General features: G+C 41.3%; 1 protein-coding gene across 2 annotated transcripts; it reads left to right on the top strand.

Annotated features, from left to right (window-relative positions):
- Positions 1–305: 305 nt before the first annotated feature.
- Positions 306–19735, top strand: ZBED4 (zinc finger BED-type containing 4). 2 transcript variants are annotated; one of them, XM_068276337.1, is made up of 3 exons: positions 306–801; positions 11288–11357; positions 14914–19735. In XM_068276337.1, exon 3 carries the CDS (start codon positions 15140–15142, stop codon positions 18527–18529), a length of 3390 nt encoding a protein of 1129 aa, XP_068132438.1. In that variant the 5' UTR covers positions 306–801; positions 11288–11357; positions 14914–15139; the 3' UTR covers positions 18530–19735. The 2 variants fall into 2 exon arrangements, with proteins under 2 accessions (XP_068132438.1, XP_068132439.1); XM_068276338.1 differs by lacking the exon at positions 11288–11357.
- The last annotated feature ends 437 nt before the right edge of the window (positions 19736–20172 follow it).

The raw sequence follows: 20172 nt of genomic DNA on the forward strand, positions 1-20172 counted from the left end.
TCTGCTCGTCCCTCCTCCCTTCTCTGTCCACTCCCTGCCCTCTGTCCATCTTCTCCCCTTCTCTGTGTGTCCACCCCCCTCCCCTTCTCCTGTCCACAGACCTGTCCTGCTGTTCATTTCACCCCCGAATGCTTCCGGTAGTAAAATGATCCGAGATTCGGATCAAAGATCCGGATCTCTTCAATGATCCGATTCGAATCATCCGGATCATTGAAAAGATCCGAACTTCCCATCTCTACAGTGTGAGAGGGGTCGGGGGGCGGAGACTAAGCGCGCACCCGCGAACTCCAGGAACCATTAGTAATTATAACGTGCACGCTCGCGCCCTCGAGGAAGCGGCCATTTTGAGAACCTTTGACTCATTGACGTAGCCGTACGCAGATTGCGCTCCGCCTTTAATCCAATCTCGCCGTCGGACGGAGCGTCGCGGGAACGGGAGGGAGACAAAGCATTAAAGTAATGAATGGGTAGCAGGAAGTAGAGTTGGCAAGCTGCGGGCAGTGAGTGTGTAGCGGGGGTACATAGCTGGCCATTGAGTGCTGGTGGACTGTGCTGTGTGTGGGACAGAGGTAGGCAGCTTGGGGACCGGAGTCAGTTTATGGCTGGAGTTCCGGTTTGAGGAGGGGTAAAGCGAGGAAGGCCTGACCACACACACTCTGACCTACAATCCACCCATCTCTATTGTGCACTCTGCAGCTGCCTACACGCAGCTCCGCTTCCACATGGGGACGATATTTACTCCAGCTCTTCATCCAGACGCTCAGCAAGTGCCCTGTGTTGTGGATACAATGTCACAGAGTGGTAAGTTGTAGCAGGAGAGAAGGGTAAGAAGTGTCACCTTATCAGCCTGGCGTAGCGCAGCTGTTGTGTGCTCCATAAATGATTCACAATAGTGGCGTCGGGGGAGGTTGTACTCAGTTTGTTGTGCAAATCCACCATGGGAGTTTACAATGTCCCTGCGTTAAAGTGTGCTTTCAGGATATGGTTCTGCGAATGGTGTGTGTGTGTTAATATGAATGTCAGTGGTTGGGAGCAATTTACTATTTTTGTCTTTTTTTATATATTTGTGTATTGAAGGTGACGTGTTTTATTTTCTACTTTAGGGGGAATAAATATTTGTAAGCTTACAAGGGAAGAATCCTCCCCTTAGTGTGTCTGCTGTACTTTATCAATTTTAACATGTCACCAGTATTGCTGATGTTTTGAATTACACTGTGTATGTGTTTGTACTTGCGTTGCTGGATGTTTTGATTGAACTGTTAGCGCTATGCAGGATGTTGGCGCTGTATAAATAGAGGCTGAACTAGAAATTTCAGTTTTAAAATTGCTGAGTGTTGGTGTTTATGAAATGTCAGCGAAAGTATGATTGAGGTGACCCACTGGGAAATCCTTGTGGGGAACAGTTTTCCGATCACAGTGAATAGTGTGGGCATAGTTATTACTACAACCTGCCTGAATCCTAACCTTTCCAGAGGGTGCTGTCATTGGAGAGCAGTTGAAACAGCAACCAATTACATTATTGGCCCTTCCCAAGGAGTTTTCCCGGTTGGTCACCTCAAACATACTAGTGCTGAAATTCCATGTATGTAGTGCTAGTATGGTTGAGTAGTGTATGTAGTGCTAGTATGGTTGAGTAGTGTATGTAGTGCTAGTATGGTTGAGGTGACCCATCAGGAAACCTCACTGAGAAGTTCTAGTAATGCAATTGGTGGCTGTTCTCCAATGTCAGCATTCTCTGGAAATTCCAACCATACTAGCTACACACTCTCTCTCAAACAACATGCAAAAATGTATGGTGGTGTATTACAAACAGGGTAGTTGGAGGTCCCATCTATCTCCCATGCCATAGCACTGTGCATGGTTCGGTGGCCATTGCAGAATTCATACTGTGAGGGCTGGTTAACACTTGGAACGCAAATTGCGGTTGCGCCACAAAATTAAGTTTGCTGCAATTTGCGTTTGTGATTCCTGTTCATTATAATGAGAATCACATCTCAATCGGCCCCCATATTGTTGCATGTTTGCAATTTATGCTAATCGCAAAAAAACGATTCAGTGAGAATTATCCCATAGGGATACATTAGTAACAGTGCTTTGCTGATTGCCGGCGATCAGCAAAGTGCTGAAAAGCACCCCAGTGTGAACCAACCCTGACTAGATCTCAGACCCAGATGATCCGGTGGAGCACATTCTGCAGTACCTGCTGGACCATGCACATTACTCATGTAAGTACATAACTGGCATTCTTGTAGTTTCTTTTCTGATTCTGAGGAAGTACAGTATGCCATGACTGATCTGAAAATCTACAACTTTTGTGGGATCAAAACCTGATCGAATCGTGGCCTGCATGTTTTGGAAATTTACATTGAAGCTACATTTTGAAGGCCATTTCAGATGGACAGTTACCATTCTTAACCACTTCCCTACCACAGGTTTTTTTTCACTTAAAGACCAGAGCAATTTTCACATAACGCTTCTCCCATTCATTTGCCAATAACTTTATAACTGCTTATCACACTGAAACTATATATGTATGTATGTATGTATGTATGTATGTATGTATGTATGTATGTATGTATGTATGTATGTATGTATGTATGTATGTATGTATGTATGTATGTATGTATGTATGTATGTATGTATGTATGTATGTATGTATGTATGTATGTATGTATATGTGTGTGTGTTTTTTTTTTTTTTTTGTTTTGTAGGACAAACTAGGCTTTCTTTGGGCAGTAATTTTTGCTAAGAATTATTTTATTATATATGCATTTTACAGGTAAGAAGAAAAAATAGCAAAAATTGATCATTTCTCAGTCATTGTAGTTTAAGAATTAAAATCTGCTATTGCAGATAAAGCGGACACATTTTATTTGGCCCAGTTATTACAACTTTTAAATTCTCTTGTACAATGTATGGCGATATTTTATTTGGAAATAAAGGTGTATTTTTTTCAGTTTACTGTTTTTTTTTATGCTATAGAAATAATAAGCAACTGTAATATACCCTTATAACATACATATTTAAAAAGTCGCTAACTATATGTAGTTGTTTTTTTTTGTTTTATGTTGTAATCTTTGTTTCTTTTCCGTTAGCCAGGCGCAACCACTAGGGCGATAAAACACCAGTGATCACTGGCAGCAGAGTTACATCTTTTCCTACTATACATGGCGGCCTGGAGGTAGAATAGTAATTAACGCCACCTAGTGGTTGCACCCGTCTAACGGAATAGTACCAATTTTTTTTTTTATTATTTATTTATTTTTAGTTTACAAGTTTTATTTTGGTAATTATGGGTTAGGGGTGGAAGGGGTTAAAAATATTTAATAAAAGTTTGAATATAAAAGTGTCTTATGGTATATTTGGGTGTATTTGGCTGTATTTTACTTTTTGGCCACAAGATGGCACTAAACTTAGTTCGCTGCCTGCTGTTTTTACAGCAGATAGGAACAAAAATGTTTATCAGTTTCCTTGGGCTTATGAATGAGAGATGCAGCTCTCCCATTCATAATGGCACAGTGATCGGGGCTGAGAATCAATTGATTCTCACGCCCTGATCACAGAACAGGAATATGGTGACCAGAAACGGCACGGGAATCACGATTGGCGGCAGTAAGTAAACAGTGCTTGTGTATATATACACCCCTGATTTGCTAGTGGTAAACACAGGGATCTCCCTGATCTGCTAGTGTACGTACACACACACACACACACACACACACACACACACACACACACACACACACACACACACACACACACACACACACACACACACACACACACACACACACACACACACACACACACACACACACACACACACACACACACACACACACACACACACACACACACACACACACACACACACACACACACACACACACACACACACCAAATAGATACTGGTACAAAATACAGAATTGGTATTTACAGTGACAAATGTAACATAATGAATAACAAATTCTAATAAGGTCCTTGCAATCTAAAAGAATGCAGGGGGGGGGGGGGGGACGAGGTGGGGCCAGTATACAATACGCATACTTAGAGGCAGTGTGTTTTCAGGTTATCTAGTAAGGAGTACAACTTTGCCAGGGGTGGAAGGGGGACCTGAGTTTGTTTATGCTTGTTGGATTAAATTAGTTTTGAGGCAGCAATTTAAAGTTTTTCAAAGAGGTTGGAAGTGACGGATGTGTTGTGGAATGGGATTCCAGAGGAGAGGTGAAGCAAGTGAGAAATCTTGTACAGTATATGTAAATGTGAGGTGTTTCATCTGTTTGACAATAGGGATGGTCAATGAGATGCAAATCATTTTGAGTTGAGGATTATGCAAATATATGCAGTTTGAAAATGGATCTAATTCCACCTTGGCAGAATTAGTTTGTTTTTTTTCTTCCTACATTATTCAAATTATCAACATTTTCAACTGATAAAGTTACATTAAGTAAAGCTTTCAGGGGTCTTCTTCAGACATATTTCCAGATGTTAGCTGAAGTAAAACACTGCAGGTAAATGGTAAATACGGAGAGGACTGTTGTGCTGGTTACTATTTAGCAGTTAGGTGGTCAGTAAGCTTTGGCTTTGTTTTTTCTATACTGACATAATTTGTTTGGCTAGCATGGTACAGAAACTCTTGCTATAGATTTGAATACAAATTTTGTATAATCTTCTAACATAGAATTATTTGCAACTCCTTGATCATCCCTATCTGACAACCATTAATCGATTGCTATTCAGTTGCTGTACCTGATGTGTGTATGTGTGTATGTAGATAGATAGATGGATGGATGGATGTGTGACCATATATACGCATGTGTTTGATCAGCTGCCACATGTAACATCTAGTGGCTGGATGCTGTAAGGCAGACTTCCCCAATCCTGTCCTCAAGGCCCACCAACAGTACATGTTTTCAGGGCTGTGGAGTCGGTACAAAAATCTTCCAACTCCGACTCCTCAGTTTATGAAACCACGACTCCGGGTACCCAAAATAGCCCAATTCTCCGACTCCTTAGTCTAGTACTTAACAGGGCTGTGGAATTTGTACAAAAATCATTCGACTCCTCAGTTTATGAAATCAACTTCTCCAACTCTGAGTGCCCAAAATTGCCCCACGTCCGACTCCTTGACTCCGATTCCACAGCCCTGCATGTTTTGCAGAAAGCCACAGCCCCCCTGCACAGGTGAGGTAATAAAATGAAGAAAAAGAACGGGATTGGCTCTTGGGTGCATGAGTATCAAAAAATATTTTACTAATGACTATTAGTCACAAACATGTAAACTCACATATAGTATATAAAAAAACAAGAATAAAAGTATAGTGCCACCATCCAAACAGGTAAACTTTGGGGCTGCAGTCCCCATGCCTGTCATGGAAGTCCAAGCCCTGCAAAGTAACTTTCTTAAAGGAAATGTACCTCCAATAATGGCAAAATTCCTGGTACAGTCCAACTACAAATGCCCATAAACTCATTGACCCACACAGTTGCAGGGTGCCAATAATGCAAATGCAGTGGAGACCAGATGTAAAGTACATGTGACCGAAAGGGCCACACCAATAGTTGCATGATATTGATCCATGATATGAAGTCCAGACTGTAGAGGCCCATAAAGTGTAAATAGATACTCCAAAAGTTCATCAAGTTATAAAAGCAGAGCTAGTTTTTGCCCATCCAGGGTTGGAATTGATCCCATACGGCAGAGGTTATGCAATCTGATGCCCAGGTCAGATGCTGTAGTGAGGGTGGCACTGGCACACTAGGTGTCCAATATATCCAACATGTTTCGCTGCTCTCACAGCATTTTCAAGGATGGGGCACTAAGTAGCAAGTTGCAGAAGCAATGGATGCCGCAAATGCCATGTTGAGTATCCTTACACTCCTCTCTTCCAGCCCATTCTCTTCTAGGTTAAAGATCCCACGGGATTCAAGTTGAAAGAGCTGTTTGCCAAAATCCCCTCCTCTAAAGGGGCCCATACACTCAGCCGATTTTCTGATCGTTTGCAAATCGGTTGACCGACCGATCGATGGCCGATTTCGATCGATTTCCATCGAGCTGGCAGGATGGAAAATTTAGGTCGATCTGATGAGATTGCTTATCAGTTTGCACTGGCCTTAAAGAGGATCTGTAACATGAAAAGATCCCCTGGGGGGTACTCACCTCGGGTGGGGGAAGCCTCCGGATCCTAATGAGGCTTCCCACGCCGTCCTCCATCCGTCAGGGGTCTCGCTGCAGCCCTCCGTGGAGTCCGTGCAGCGGTGACGTCAATATTTACCTTCCTGGCTCCTGCGCATGTGCTCTGTCGGCTCCGAACTACACGGAAATACCCGACCGCCGTCGGATCTGCTCTACTGCGCAGGCGCAAGTTTCCTGCGCCTGCGCAGTAGAGTGGACCCGAATGAGATCGGGTATTTCCGTGTAGTTCGGAACGGAAAGCCGCCACAGCGCCCCCGCTGGAGCCAGCAAAGGTAAATATTGAACTGACAGTCGGCACAGTCGCCGGCTGTTCGGAGGGCTGCAGCGAGACCCCCGTGGGACAGAGGACCGCGTGGGAAGCCTCATTAGGATCCGGAGGCTTCCCCCACCCGAGGTGAGTACCCCCCAGGGGATCTTTTTAATGTTAGAGTCTCTTTAATGGAAATCTGATGGCAAAAAATGCCATCAGATAGAATTCCAATAGATTTCAAACTGAAATCTATTGGAATTCTATCCTGGTAAAAAAATGTTCTAAAAACGCATCAGATAGATCATCAGATGCATTTATCTATCTGCTGCCAATCTGACGAGTGTATGGGCAACTTAAGGGTTTCTTTACTCTATCAAGTCCAACAAAGCTTTTGAAGCTGGCATCTCCCCTGTAATTAGGGTCTCAGCAGAGCTGATTACTACCTCTGTGGATTTCCACAAACATGCACTGTTGGTGGGCCTTGAGGACAGGGTTGGGGAACACTGCGTAAGGTGTCTTTGCGTTGCCTGCAAACATTGGTCCCATATAGTGGCAGCTGACGGGCAGTGACACCACCACTGTATGTCATCACGTGAACTTCCTTTAGGGCTCTTTCACATCACAGAACATGTGCACAAACCGATTTTTGTGCGTACGTTATGACCTGCGGCATCAACATGGGAAGTTGTGGTGCAGTTCTAATTCACTGGACGGGAAAATGCCACAGCTGGATGTTACAAAGCTTCACGATGCGTTACATCTGTGCTCTTTCCGGGTGTTTGCAGCAGAGCTCTTACCTGTCCTGTCGATAAGCATACTCTGTTGTCTGGCAGCTTTTCTTCATGCCTCCGTTGTTCATTGTGTTTCTTCATGGTGCAGGGTGCCTCCTATCTGTCCCTTCTCTCCCTGAGTCAAGTGTCAAAAGCTGAAGTTCCACCCCCAGAGGTCTGGCATGTATGATGCCAAACTTCTAGTGATTGAACTTTTTTTTTTTTTTGGTCACATGACACACAGGCAGAAGGCACTGGGAGGAGGCGCCCCACAGAATGGAGAAACACACTGGACACCGGAGGACGCGCGTTGGCAAGACAAGTGAGAGATTTGCTGCCAATACGATATGGAAATCGATAGGGCATCCTTTGTGGCATAGATTTCCAGCAGATTAAATCAGGGCTGTGGAGTCGGTACAAAAATCTTCCGACTCCTCAGTTTATGAAACCACGACTCCTGGTACCCAAAATGGCCCCGACTCCTCAACTCGGACTCCTTAGTCTAATACTTAACAGGGTTGTGGATTTTGTACAAAAATCATCCGACTCCTCAGTTTATGAAATTAATGACTCTGACTCCCTAAAATTGACCAACTCCTCAATGCGAAAGACACCTCTGTGTTCAATGTGCACAACATTCTCAGTGGATTCCCTGCATCTCTGTGGGGAGTGCATATGTATAGTATAGTACTACTGTGTAACAAAAGTAAACCTGTGACAGATGAAATTAAAGTTTTATACATACCTGGGGCTTCCTCTAGCCCCCTTCAGGCTAATCAGTCCCTCGCTGTCCTCCACCACCTGGATCTTCTGCTATGAGTCCAGGTACTTAAGCCAGTCTTGCTTAGTTTGCATGCACACACTCCACCGGGAGCGTACTACACCTGCGCAGCATTATTGCGCAGGTGCAGAATGCTCCTGGCTGTAGGAGCGGCAAGTGGCCGGACAGCGCTGACTGGCTGAATTACCAGGACTCATAGCAGAAGATCCAGGTGGCGGAGGAGGACAGCGAGGGACTGATTAGCCTGAAGGGGGCTGGAAGAAGCCCAAGGTATGTATAACACTTTTTTTTATTTTCATCTGTCTCAGGTACCCTTTAATTCGTAGTCTCCAAACCAAATTTTAACATATCAAATTATTTGATTTCATGAGCAGAGTGCATACATTTGCATAAATCAGCATCAACACAGAATTATTTCCATCTCATTGACCATCTCTATTAGAGACACAGCTACACATCAGGCTTTTTTAGTATGTATGAGATTCCTGTGTACACATCATATATACTGTACAGTCACAGATATGTATATCTGACTTTAAAAATACGGGGCCTGCTTTATTGAAGCAGCACAAGTAACTAATTTTGATTGGTTTATTTCATTTTTGTGGACTAAGCACAGCTATTACTGTATATATAATGATTTATGATGACTATCTGAGAAATAAAACATTTTATCATATTTTCTATTTTAATTGCAGTTTAAATTCATTAGGAGTCGGTGCATTTTTTCCCGACTCCAGGCACCCAAAATTACTCCGACTCCACAGCCCTGTTAAGTGTGCGGTTTTTTTTTTTTTTTTTTTTTTTTTTTTTTTTTTTTTTTTTTTTTTTTTTTTTTTCCCCAACCTTCATAGTGTGAAATTAATATGGATAGGTTTTGAACTTGTATATCTCATGGGTTGTTCTCAATCTGTCAGATAATACCTACTGTAAGTGACCTCTCCATAGAAAAATTGCATTAGGGCCCTTCCACACTTTATGCGTTTAACTTTTAACAATTGCAACGGCATCGTGGTTAACCACTTGCATACCAGCAGTCTCTGGCCCCTTAAAGAGACTCTAAAGTCTCGTGTTTTTTTTTTTTTACTTGTTTTTTTTTAACTGCTTTTCTCAAATAATCCTTTTCAGCATGAATGCCCCACTTGAATCGCCGCATCCCCACGGCAGATGGGTGATTTATTGCTGTGTAATAGACCAGCAAAGTTCTACGACTTTGCTGGTCACAGATTGTGCTGCCCTGGACAGGCTGAGCATTGAGCTGTAGCTCAGCCTTTCCGCAATCAATCTCCACTTCCTCCCTGCCCCTCTCAGTGAAAGACGGCGATCCGCAGAGATTGACAGCGGAGGAGACAGAGCTACAGCTTATAGCTCTGCCTCTTTGAAGAAGTTAAGCAGTGCGAGCTACGGAGCTTTGCAGGGTTATTACAAAGCAATAAATCGGATGCGGCGAATCTACTGGGGCATTCATGCTGAAAAGGATTATATGAGAAAAGCATGTAAAAAGAGACCTCAGAGTTTCTTTAAGGATCTAAGACTGCTGGTACCAAAAAAAATGCGGCTTGCCAACAAATTGCTGCACAGACCCGCCACTCCTGCCAGTCACACCGCTAACACATCACTGCAGGCCTGTCGCTATGATGGCTGAGCTCTGTGAGCCAATCAAGAACAGATTACATTGGCTCCTGATCCTGTCATCAGTGTGAGCCAATGGCATTGGCTCACAGTGATCACGGGGTCAGGAGCCAAAGATAACGGCTCCAGACTGGCTCACAGAGCTCTGCCGTCAAATTTGAGATAAGATTCAAGTGATAGTGAGATTTCAAGTTAAAAGTGATTGCAAGCTGTAAAGCCTGGTACACACTATGCAATTTCCCATCAGATAGATGGGTCGATAATTTCCGACCGATCTGATTTCGATTGTTTTTCTCATCACTTCTATACAAATCGATCAGAAACCATATCGGAAATCAGATCGAACCTGTCGGAAATTCTTTCAACCCATCTATCTAACGGAAAATTGCATGCTGTGTACCAGCTATAAGGGCTGTTTGTCTGGATGTCTGAAACAGCTACCTGTGACAGCCCAGCATCTTTCTTCAATTCTTTTCTGCAAACCTGTAGAAAAGCATTTGTCGCGACATGTGGCGGCTTGCATCCTCGCAGGGGGGCACGAAAGTGTGGCAGTAAACAATCCTGGAAGCAATATGTTGCTTCCAGGATCTGCTAGGCACCAGGCAGAAGATGGGGAAAATGAGGATTAAAACGCAGTGTTTGCACAAATGCCAGTTATTGCCGCTAAGTGATCATACTGATGGCTGTCCATTCTTTTGAAAGTAGAAGGCGAACGTGTAGGCAGCACCCAACCAAATAAAGTGCGACATGCTCTGGTCATGAAACTTCCGCCCAGACGTCCTAACAAGTAGCAATCTTGACCCGTCAGTCTTCAGTAAATCCCAGCTCTTTTATTAAGGCATCTTGCAGGATACAGCAAAGGTCAGCCACAATGCAACATTTCGAGGGGAGTCTCCTCTTTCTCAAGCTTGCTAACCCACTCAAGTAGTCAAGACTCAGTTGCATGATTTTGAAAGGCCAGCATTTAAACGACGAGCACGGAGTCTGTCGTTTACCATCGCTGAACCATTTTAGATGGCATATCAAAATTGTAAAAGTTTATGGCTTAAAAAAAAAAACCAAGGTTGTTAGTCAGTCTGCTTTAACGTAGCTGACCCATAAGTATACATATCGGGTGTTCTGGCAGTGTGCTTGGTCCAAGTAAATTACTTATTGAAGCCAAAGATCTTTGTGTGTGTGTATATAATATAGATAGACAGCTACAGATATAGATAGAGCTTGAGGGCTCATTCACACTAGAAGCGCTTTTCTGAGCGTTCTGTGATTAGCATTTTCGCAAACGCGTATGTGAAAATCGCTGTGATTTTAATGAACGTGAATGAGAGCGATTTTAAAACTTAATTGCAAAACTCGCAGAAAAGCGCTTCTGGTGTAAATGGGCCCTTAGGGTTGGGAGAGCACATTTGCTCCTTTACTTCCTTATGACACTATTTTCAGTCATTGGGTTGTAAATAACTTCACTTCCAGCTTGGAACCCTGCATTGTTTTTAGAACTGAAAGCTTTAACAATTAGATACAGCGGGAGGATATGCTTGGCCAGACACTACATCCTTCAGGTATACTGTTGTGTACTGAGAATTTAATTTTAAATGACCGAAGCAACGGTTATGCTGCTATACTATAGCTGTGGTAATAATCTGGTGTTTTTTGTTCATTAGGTGATGCATGTGGACATCCTCCTAAGTGTTAAGGTTGTAGAAGATATGCTTGTAGAAAAGATTTCATCAGGTACCGTACACTGCATGTAGCATTTTTCTGTGCAATAGCTTCTTAGACTAACACTTAGTTATAGGTCATTATTTCCCAAATCTATTTTCATGGCCCACCAACTGTGCATTTTTTTTGCGAACCTCTATAGATGGAGTAAAGCTGAGTACACACGTACGATAACGATCGTTCAAAAACGAACGATAACGACAATCGGAACGATAATCGTGCGTTCAAAAAGTGTGAACGATCGTTTTTGTGAACGATAACGATCGTTATCGTTCAATCGGACCGATCCAACCCGGCGGATTTTTTCGAAAGATAATCGTTCAATCGTTGCAGTGTGTACAAAGATCGTCCGATAACGCATGTTCTTATTGCCTGTCATAACGTCACTTCCGTTTGCGCACGCATTTTTTTATCGTTCGTCGTTCAGTACTTTATACTTATATCGTTCACGTGTGTACACAATCGTTCATTACGAACGATCTTTTCAGTCTAATTTGAATATCGTGTAAACGTCACGAATCGTTCGTAACGAACGATCTTTATCGGACGTGTATACGAACCTTAAGTCTGTGGGGGTGGCCAAGCAGATGCAAATATTCTGAGTTAATGCTAATCTCTACAATTTGAAAATGCACCAATTAAATCCAGCCACTGCAGCATTTGGTTGTTTCAAGCTGCATAACATCTGTATCAACTTGGAATTATCTACCAACTCCGTTAGTAAGCACTGGTAAGAAAGGGGTTTCCCTGTATCTGAATATGTGCATTTGTATTCAAAACGCGCAGTGTTGGTGGGCATTGAACAGGCTTGGTAAACAGTTATCGCAAAGACGTTGTACTATGATGTCATGGCTGTTTAAAAGATAATTGCATTAAAGTGGACCTTAACTCTTGCAGAGGACAGAAGGAAAAGAGAAATGCACCCTGTTTGTATTTAGAGAGTTTAGCCTGTCTAATTCTCCCTCATCTGTAACTAATCACCAGTGTAATTTGATCTCTCAGCTGTTTTCTTGTAAAGGTTATTATGCTGAAGCACTTTTTTTTTTTTTTTTTTTTTGTTTACTACAAAGAGACAGTTGTGAGTTCAGATCCGCTGTAAGGCATAGTTCACACTAGGTCCGAAAACTTATTCGTGGCTCCGATTTCCAGCGCTGATGAAAAACAGAGCCCCGGATACTAATGTTAAAAATAGCAGCTGCCCTCACCCAAGTAAAAAACGGATCCCCCACCCCCCCACGGCAACGGCTGGGGACGTTTCCTCGGACTAGAAACGTCCCTGCAAAATAGCCATTTTCTCTCAAAACGGAGAGAAAAAAAAATTTGTTTACAAAAACGAATCCATTTTAAACTGATCCGTTCTGCAGGGCACAAGTGTAAACCTAGCCTAAAACAATTTTGTACCATAGAGGCTTGCAGGAGGTATTTTTGCATCCGAGTCCAGACAAGACAGACAGGCACACTCACACACACTTTGGCAACCATAACTCCACTTTAGGAGGGTGAGGACAATGCTTTCATGAGTACAGAACTCCCTAGAGTTAAGTCAGTGTACATATAACTTCGTCCCTGTGGAACGTCATACTGAAAGGCTAAACTCTCTGATTTAAGTCAGATGGCTGTACATCTTTGAGAGGCAATTTACCAGCGATACAGTATGCATTACTCTATTTCAATATATAGTGTTTATTATTTATTATTGTATATAAGACCCCAGAGAGGGAGAGGGTAATAAAGATTGGAAGGGAAAAATTATTTTGGTCAATGTCTGCCTTAAAGGGAACCTAAACTGAGGATATGGATGTTTCCTTTTAAAATAATACCAGTTGCCTGAATCGCCTGCTGATCCTGTGTCTCTAATACTTTTAGCCACAGCCCCTGAACAAGCATGCAGATCAGGTGCTCTGACTGAAGTCAGACTGGATTAGCTGCATGCTTGTTTCAGGGTGTGATTCAGCCACTATTGCAGCCACAGAGATCAGCTGGACTGCCAGGCAACTGGTATTGTTTAACAAGAAACATCCATATCACTCTCAGTTAAGGTTCCCTTTAAAGGCTACATGAGATAGGAAAAAGTCCTGCAGCTTTACTTACCTGGGGCTTCCTCCAGCCCCTAGATGTCTCTATGTCCTGTGCTGCAATTCCGATGTCAAGCAGTCTTCTGGTGTCCCCTCTGGGGTCGGCGGCTTCTGGTGCACGTGGCCAGTGCCTAGGAGCATTCTGTGTAGGATGAAGGGAGCCCCAGGTAAGTAAAGCTGCAGTACTTTTCATCTCATGTATCCTTTAAAGGATGTCCATTTTATCTGTCTGTCAGTTGCTCCATTTAATATATACATTCTGCTCCGTGGGACTGTCATGTCTGAGTTTTTACAGCTTTTTTTGCTATTGGGGATTTCCTAGCTTTTTACTTGAGCACTGAACTTGTGGTTTTGCTTTTGGTAGGGTATTTCTTAAATAATCATTCACTAGATTTCAGGCATGTTCTAATGTCTGAAATCTAATAGATTGTAGAACCATGTGCCAGCACTCCTGAAACCAGACACTCCCAGAATATGAATTCACACACATTCCGGTTCTTTAGCTGGTGCCAATTGCTTTTCTGCTGCTGAGCAGAAGAGCATTTAGCAATCTTCAGCAGCACTTTTTATTCAGTCATTGCATCGCTTTGGGTTTGACCGCCGCAGGGGGACATGGCTGCCGCGAGACAGGATCCACCTCTGGGTTTACGCAAATGACTGTACCATCATTAAAAACCACTTCCATTCATATGAATGTAAGCGGCGGTTTTATCCCTTTAAGCGTCTGTCACTTGCCAGAAATGTCACATTTACGACCCTCAATTTCTTCAGTTTCAACCTAAAATTACCTCTTACTGATATCGTTCATCCATTATATTTCATGAAAGTTCGCTAAAAATTCTTCCGTGATTGTCGGATGAAAGATCATTATACTATAGTCATTCGTAACAGCATTAAAGTCTGTACTTGGCCTTAGACTTCCCAGTTTTCCACAATCCTAAATCCCTTTTCCTCTGCTGCGGAAGTGGCTGTGTATCCCTGAAGAACTCCTATCTGTCCCCCCCCCCCCCCCCCCCCCCCAATCATTCTTAGTACCTGCCAACACCCTCTTGCACTCATTGCCCACCTTTGCATTTATGCAGATGTCATATTTTCAACACAGAACCACATTCTGCTGTGGGTTGTGTGGACTGTGCAGTGTCCGTTAATGCCTTTATAGTAAACTCCAAAGGACCAGGAAAAGTTGTTTACTATATCAGAATTGGTCATACATAGAATAATTATACAGATGCATTTGCTGGGACCTGTGGACTGAGTTAACTATATCCAGTGGCTTACTATAACGAGATAGTACTGTATATCTGACACACTCTTGGCTTCTGGCTTGCATGTTCTTCTTTAGACATATATAGTAATTGAAAACCTGTTTATAATATACCTACCGTAGTGGTATGAAAATGCAATTAAGTACTATTAAATTATTTATATGTGAAAATTACTTACTGTAGATCTGGTTTTATTCTTAAGTAAACAAATGTTTGTTTTCTTTGTAGGTGAAGAATGGAAAAACTCCAGATGACACTAATACTACTCACATAGGAGAATTCCCTATGATACATCACCCATTGGCTTATAGGATGTTCATGCGGACCAAACTGACTGCAGTCTCATGACCTAGGAAAAACAAATCTTCTTCAATCTGTCCTTTAGGAAGACACTCTGAGAATTTTCCATGAATGAGCTTTAATTTTTAATTCTGCTAAGAGTTGCCATCCTAAAATGGAGACGGATCATGTAAAAGTTGAACAAGATAATGAAGTACAAAGTGATGTTATCAATGCACAGCTAAAAATGGAAGTTAATGACATAAAACAAACTGAAAGCAGTGACGAACAAGAAGACAAGGAGCAACATACCTCACAAAATGCATCTACTGAAAATGAGGAAGATTACGGAGTTTTGTTTTCTCAGTATACTACCACACTCTATGATGCTGCAATGGAAGCTGTTACACAAAGCATTCTTACAAATAAAAATATCAGCAACCGAAAAAAATCTCCAGCTTGGAACCATTTCTTTATTTCTCCACGAGACAGTACCAAAGCTATATGCATGTACTGTATGAAAGAATTTAGTCGGGGCAAAAATGAAAAGGACCTTAGCACAAGTTGCCTCATGAGACATGTAAGACGGGCACATCCTAGAGTACTATCCTCTGAAAATGGAAATACTTCAGGCATCTCCTCATACTCTCCTACTTTAGTACTACCTCTGCAGCCTCCAGATATCGTGGACACAAGCATCACACCTGCAAAAGTAAGGAAACTTGCATCCAAAATTTCTCCACCAGAAAAGGTAATGGAGGAGGCTTCATCTGTGCTTTCGTCAGATGAAATTTCCTCAGACTTGTCAATATCTGATAAAAATGGTAGAGATGATGTTACAGCTTCACCTTCTGCTATACTTAACAGTCAGTCTGATGATAATGTGGAGAATAGCACAGAGAGGCATGTTTCAAATAAAAATTCATCCGGTTCTAGGAGAAGGTCTGCCGTCTGGAAACACTTTTATTTGTCACCACTGGATAACTCTAAGGCAGTTTGCATCCATTGCATGAATGAATTTAGCAGAGGCAAGAATGGAAAAGACCTGGGAACAAGCTGCTTGATAAGGCATATGTGGCGAGCTCATCGTTCAATAGTTCTGCAAGAGAATAGTGGAGGTTCAAGTTTGCCACCTCCTTATTCTATTCCACCTACGCTACTGCCATCTCTCCTGCCAGCAGATGGTGAGGTTGTTTCTGCTGCAACCTCTCCAGGGAAAATGGGAAAAGAATCTGCACCCACGTCTCCTGATAGAGCATCAGAAGATTTGCAGTACTCTGTTCCTAATGGTGAATTAATTATTGATGATGGAACACAAGTCTTGCATTCCTCAGAAAATGTAGATGAATCATTATGTTCTCCTGAAAAACCAAATGATTGTCGTTCATCAGCATTTGATGCACCCGTCCTGTTTCATCAAAATAAAAAAGCTATAAAAAGGTTAAAATCAGAGGTATGGCTCCATTTTACATTATCTCCAAATGATAGTTTGAAAGCTGTCTGTAGGTATTGTAACTGTATGATAAGTAGAGGCAAAAATGGTGATTTAGGAACTAGTTGTTTGATGAGGCATCTGTATAGACGGCACCCAGAAGTAGTTTTCAACCAAAAAAGTTTTGATGTCAGTCTAGCTAATTCGCCGTATGCTACTTTGGCATCTGCAGAGTGCTCCTCATCAAAAATTGCAGATTTGTCAGCTGTTGCTGTTCACGAGAATCAAATTGTGGTTCCTTCAAATGGTAAGAAGACCTCAAAACTGTGGAATCATTTTTCAATTTGCTCTGCAGATTCAACAAAAGTAATATGTATGCACTGTGGACGCACAATAAGCAGGGGTAAAAAACCAACAAATTTAGGCACTAGTTGTCTTTTGAGACACTTGCAGCGATTTCATAGCAATGTCCTGCAAAGCAATGTTTCAGAGACATCAGCATCTGTAGATGTACGTCTGCCAGTAAATTCTGGTTTAACAGCCTCTTTTGATGAAACCAATGATAAACTAAGTGACTCTCACCCTGTTGCCAAAAAAATCACAAGTCTTGTAGCTGAAATGATTGCACTTGATCTTCAACCATACACATTTGTGGATAACGTTGGTTTCAATAGACTTCTTGAATACCTTCAACCTCAATATTCATTGCCATCCCCATCTTACTTTTCTAGGACAGCTATTCCAGAAATGTATGAAAATGTGAAACACATAATTGTCTCCCATTTGAAAGAAGCTGAGGGTGGTGTTATACATTTTACAGCAGGGATCTGGATGAGCAGTCAGACACGGGAATACCTAACGCTTACTGCTCATTGGGTTACTTTTGATTCCTCTTTTAAGCCACACAATGAAGATTACCACTGCTCAGCACTTTTGCACGTTTCCCAAATTGACTGTGACTATAATGGTGTCAGTGTTCAAAAACATCTTGAGTACTTGTGGGAATCCTGGATAACTGCATTTGGGCTTCAAATAGGCATCACTGTTACTGATAATCACAGCATAGGAAAAACCTTAAATGAAAATGACCGTTCAAGCGTTGAGTGCTTTGGACACACTGTTGACCTTGTTGTAAATGAAGCCATTAAAAGTCAAAGAATGGTTCAAAATCTGCTGAGCATTGCAAGAAAAATATGTGAACGTGTGCATAGATCTGCAAGAGCAAAAGAGAAGCTAGCGGAGCTCCAAAAGGAATATGGTTTGCCTCAACATCCGTTAATTCAAGATGTCCCATCGAAATGGAACACCTCTTTTCACATGTTGGAAAGGTTAATTGAACAAAAAAGAGCAATTGATGAAATGTCAATTGAATGCAACTTTCGGGAGTTGATAAGCTGTGACCAGTGGGAGGTCATACAGTCTGTCTGTCATGCACTGAAACCATTTGAAGCTGCCAGTAAAGAAATGAGCATGCATACAGCAACTTTAAGTCAGGTAATTCCGATGATTCACATACTTAACCGAAAGATTGAAATGCTGTTTGAGGAAACGATGGGAATAGACACCATGCTAAAATCGCTTAAGGAAGCTATGGTTTGTCGTTTGTCCTCAACACTTCATGATCCAAGATATGTGTTTGCAACTCTTTTAGACCCTCGGTATAAAGCATCCTTATTTGCTGAAGAGGAAGCCGAGGAGTACAAACTAGGATTAATCAGGGAACTGGAAATTCTTAATTCTACCTCAGATGATGCTCCTGTTCTTAATGGTTGTAACAAACATTCTTCAAACCAGGACGACAATATTTGGTCCCTTGTGGCAAACATTAAAAAGTCTAAGACCATGAAAGAGAAATTACCTGAGGATATTGTGTTGGCATACCTAGAAGAAGAAGTCCTCGAACATAACTGTGATCCACTAACTTACTGGAACTTGAAAAAATCTTCATGGCCAGTTTTGTCAAAACTGGCAGTCAAGTTTCTTGGTTGTCCACCCAGCATCGTTCCCTCAGAGAAGCTTTTTAACACTTCAAGCGACAATACAAATTTTAACCAAACAAGGCTAATCATGGAGCATTTTGAGCAGCTAATATTTTTAAAAGTTAATCTCCCTTTAATTTACTTTCAGTATTGAAATGATAGGTGTTTTTGTGTGTTCCCTCTCTGGACTCATCTGTAATTTGTATATTTGTTGAATCGCTCCTAAAGGGGCCATGTATGACATCAATTAAGTGACTATTTTTTATTGCGTTACACTGTTTCGCATTAAATGTGGTCTACATGTGCCTTACTCAATTTTTCAAGCAGCCAGATCTTGTACATTTTTTTTTAAGAATTTAGAAATTGACTTGTTTCAGTTATAAAATTATTTTAATTGTCCAATTTGTAAATTATGTATGTAAAAAGATTAATCCTTTTGTTATAGGATGGGGAAAAGATGTAAACAGTTTTATTCTGTAGTTTTACTTACCGTAAATTTTATGTACAAAAATGGAAAGGTACTGTATTTTAGTCAAATTGCTTTTGATAGTGGTTTTTGTACTTCTGTGTTTTTGAATAATCTGTGTTTTGAATAAAGTTGTGTTTTGAAGTATCAGGTTATGTATCCATCATAGGTGCTCATTTAATGTAGTCCATTTGTCATTTTGTATGGTTGCTTCAAATTTCCCTTTTCAATGAAATCAAACTTATTTTACTTTGGACTACGTTACATCAGCCTTGTAGGTTTTGTGTTTGACATGGGGAAAAAATGTTTACGGCGTTTTGTCAGCAATCTGTCTGAAAATGCAGTCAAAATGTGGAACAAAAATTTATACAAATGAGATGCCTGCATACAAACAACTTTCAGTACTGTTCTACTGTAGACCTTATGTTGGTAATGTCTTATTTAATATTAAATGTTTTAATTGGTTATTGTAAACTAATTTTAAAGCTGTGCCACTGAATTAATGCAAAATTTAGTCCTGCAAATAAAAAAAAACAAAAGAAGCTCCTAATATGTTAGGAGTTTTGGTATACTTCTGATCGCTGCATTGTGCAAATATTAACTTGAAACATTTTGTACATATTAGTAGTAAATTTATGCATTTACAGTCTTATCTATTTTGTAGTATAAACCCAGAAATATGTGCAAATCCATACTGTGCTGCTTTCAAGACATCAGGAAACCATCATAAATGGCCCATTTGTTTGTTTTGTTTTCAGTTGCTGTATATTTTCATCACTTTTTAACTTTTTGTTTAAAATACTGTACTGAAAACTGAATTTTTTTACCTCTATGTATTAGTGTATTTATAAACGGTCTACCAATGTTTTCAGAATTAAATCCTTATATAAAGTATTTTTGTGTGAATTGCATGAATATTTCTCTGGTATTTTTCTTCTTTTCTAGTTCTGAGTTAAATGTTCATAGCCATACCTATTCTAAGAAAGTATCCATTTTTGGCATGTTAGAGAATTTGATTGGATATGGACACTGCTCCTCTTATAGCGTCTGCTGCAGCAACTTGCAGTAACATTGCCATGCAGAGACAGAGCATAGCAATATTACTGATCCTTCCACAGCAGCGTACCAAGATTTGCGCTATTACCGCGACCTGTCGTACTTGCATGATTTAAGCGTTGTTGTGGTAAGGCACATTACTGTAGCATAGTACTAGAGTACAGTGGGTCACGCTAATGGCGTAACTCGCAGTATACTGCTGTGATCTTACCGGTATTATTACTGCTAGTTAGTGCATCAGGCCCATAGTGTGTGGGTATTTTCCATATAGTTTA

The sequence above is a fragment of the Hyperolius riggenbachi genome, chromosome 3 (assembly GCF_040937935.1).
Source record: "Hyperolius riggenbachi isolate aHypRig1 chromosome 3, aHypRig1.pri, whole genome shotgun sequence".
Lineage (NCBI taxonomy): Eukaryota > Metazoa > Chordata > Amphibia > Anura > Hyperoliidae > Hyperolius > Hyperolius riggenbachi.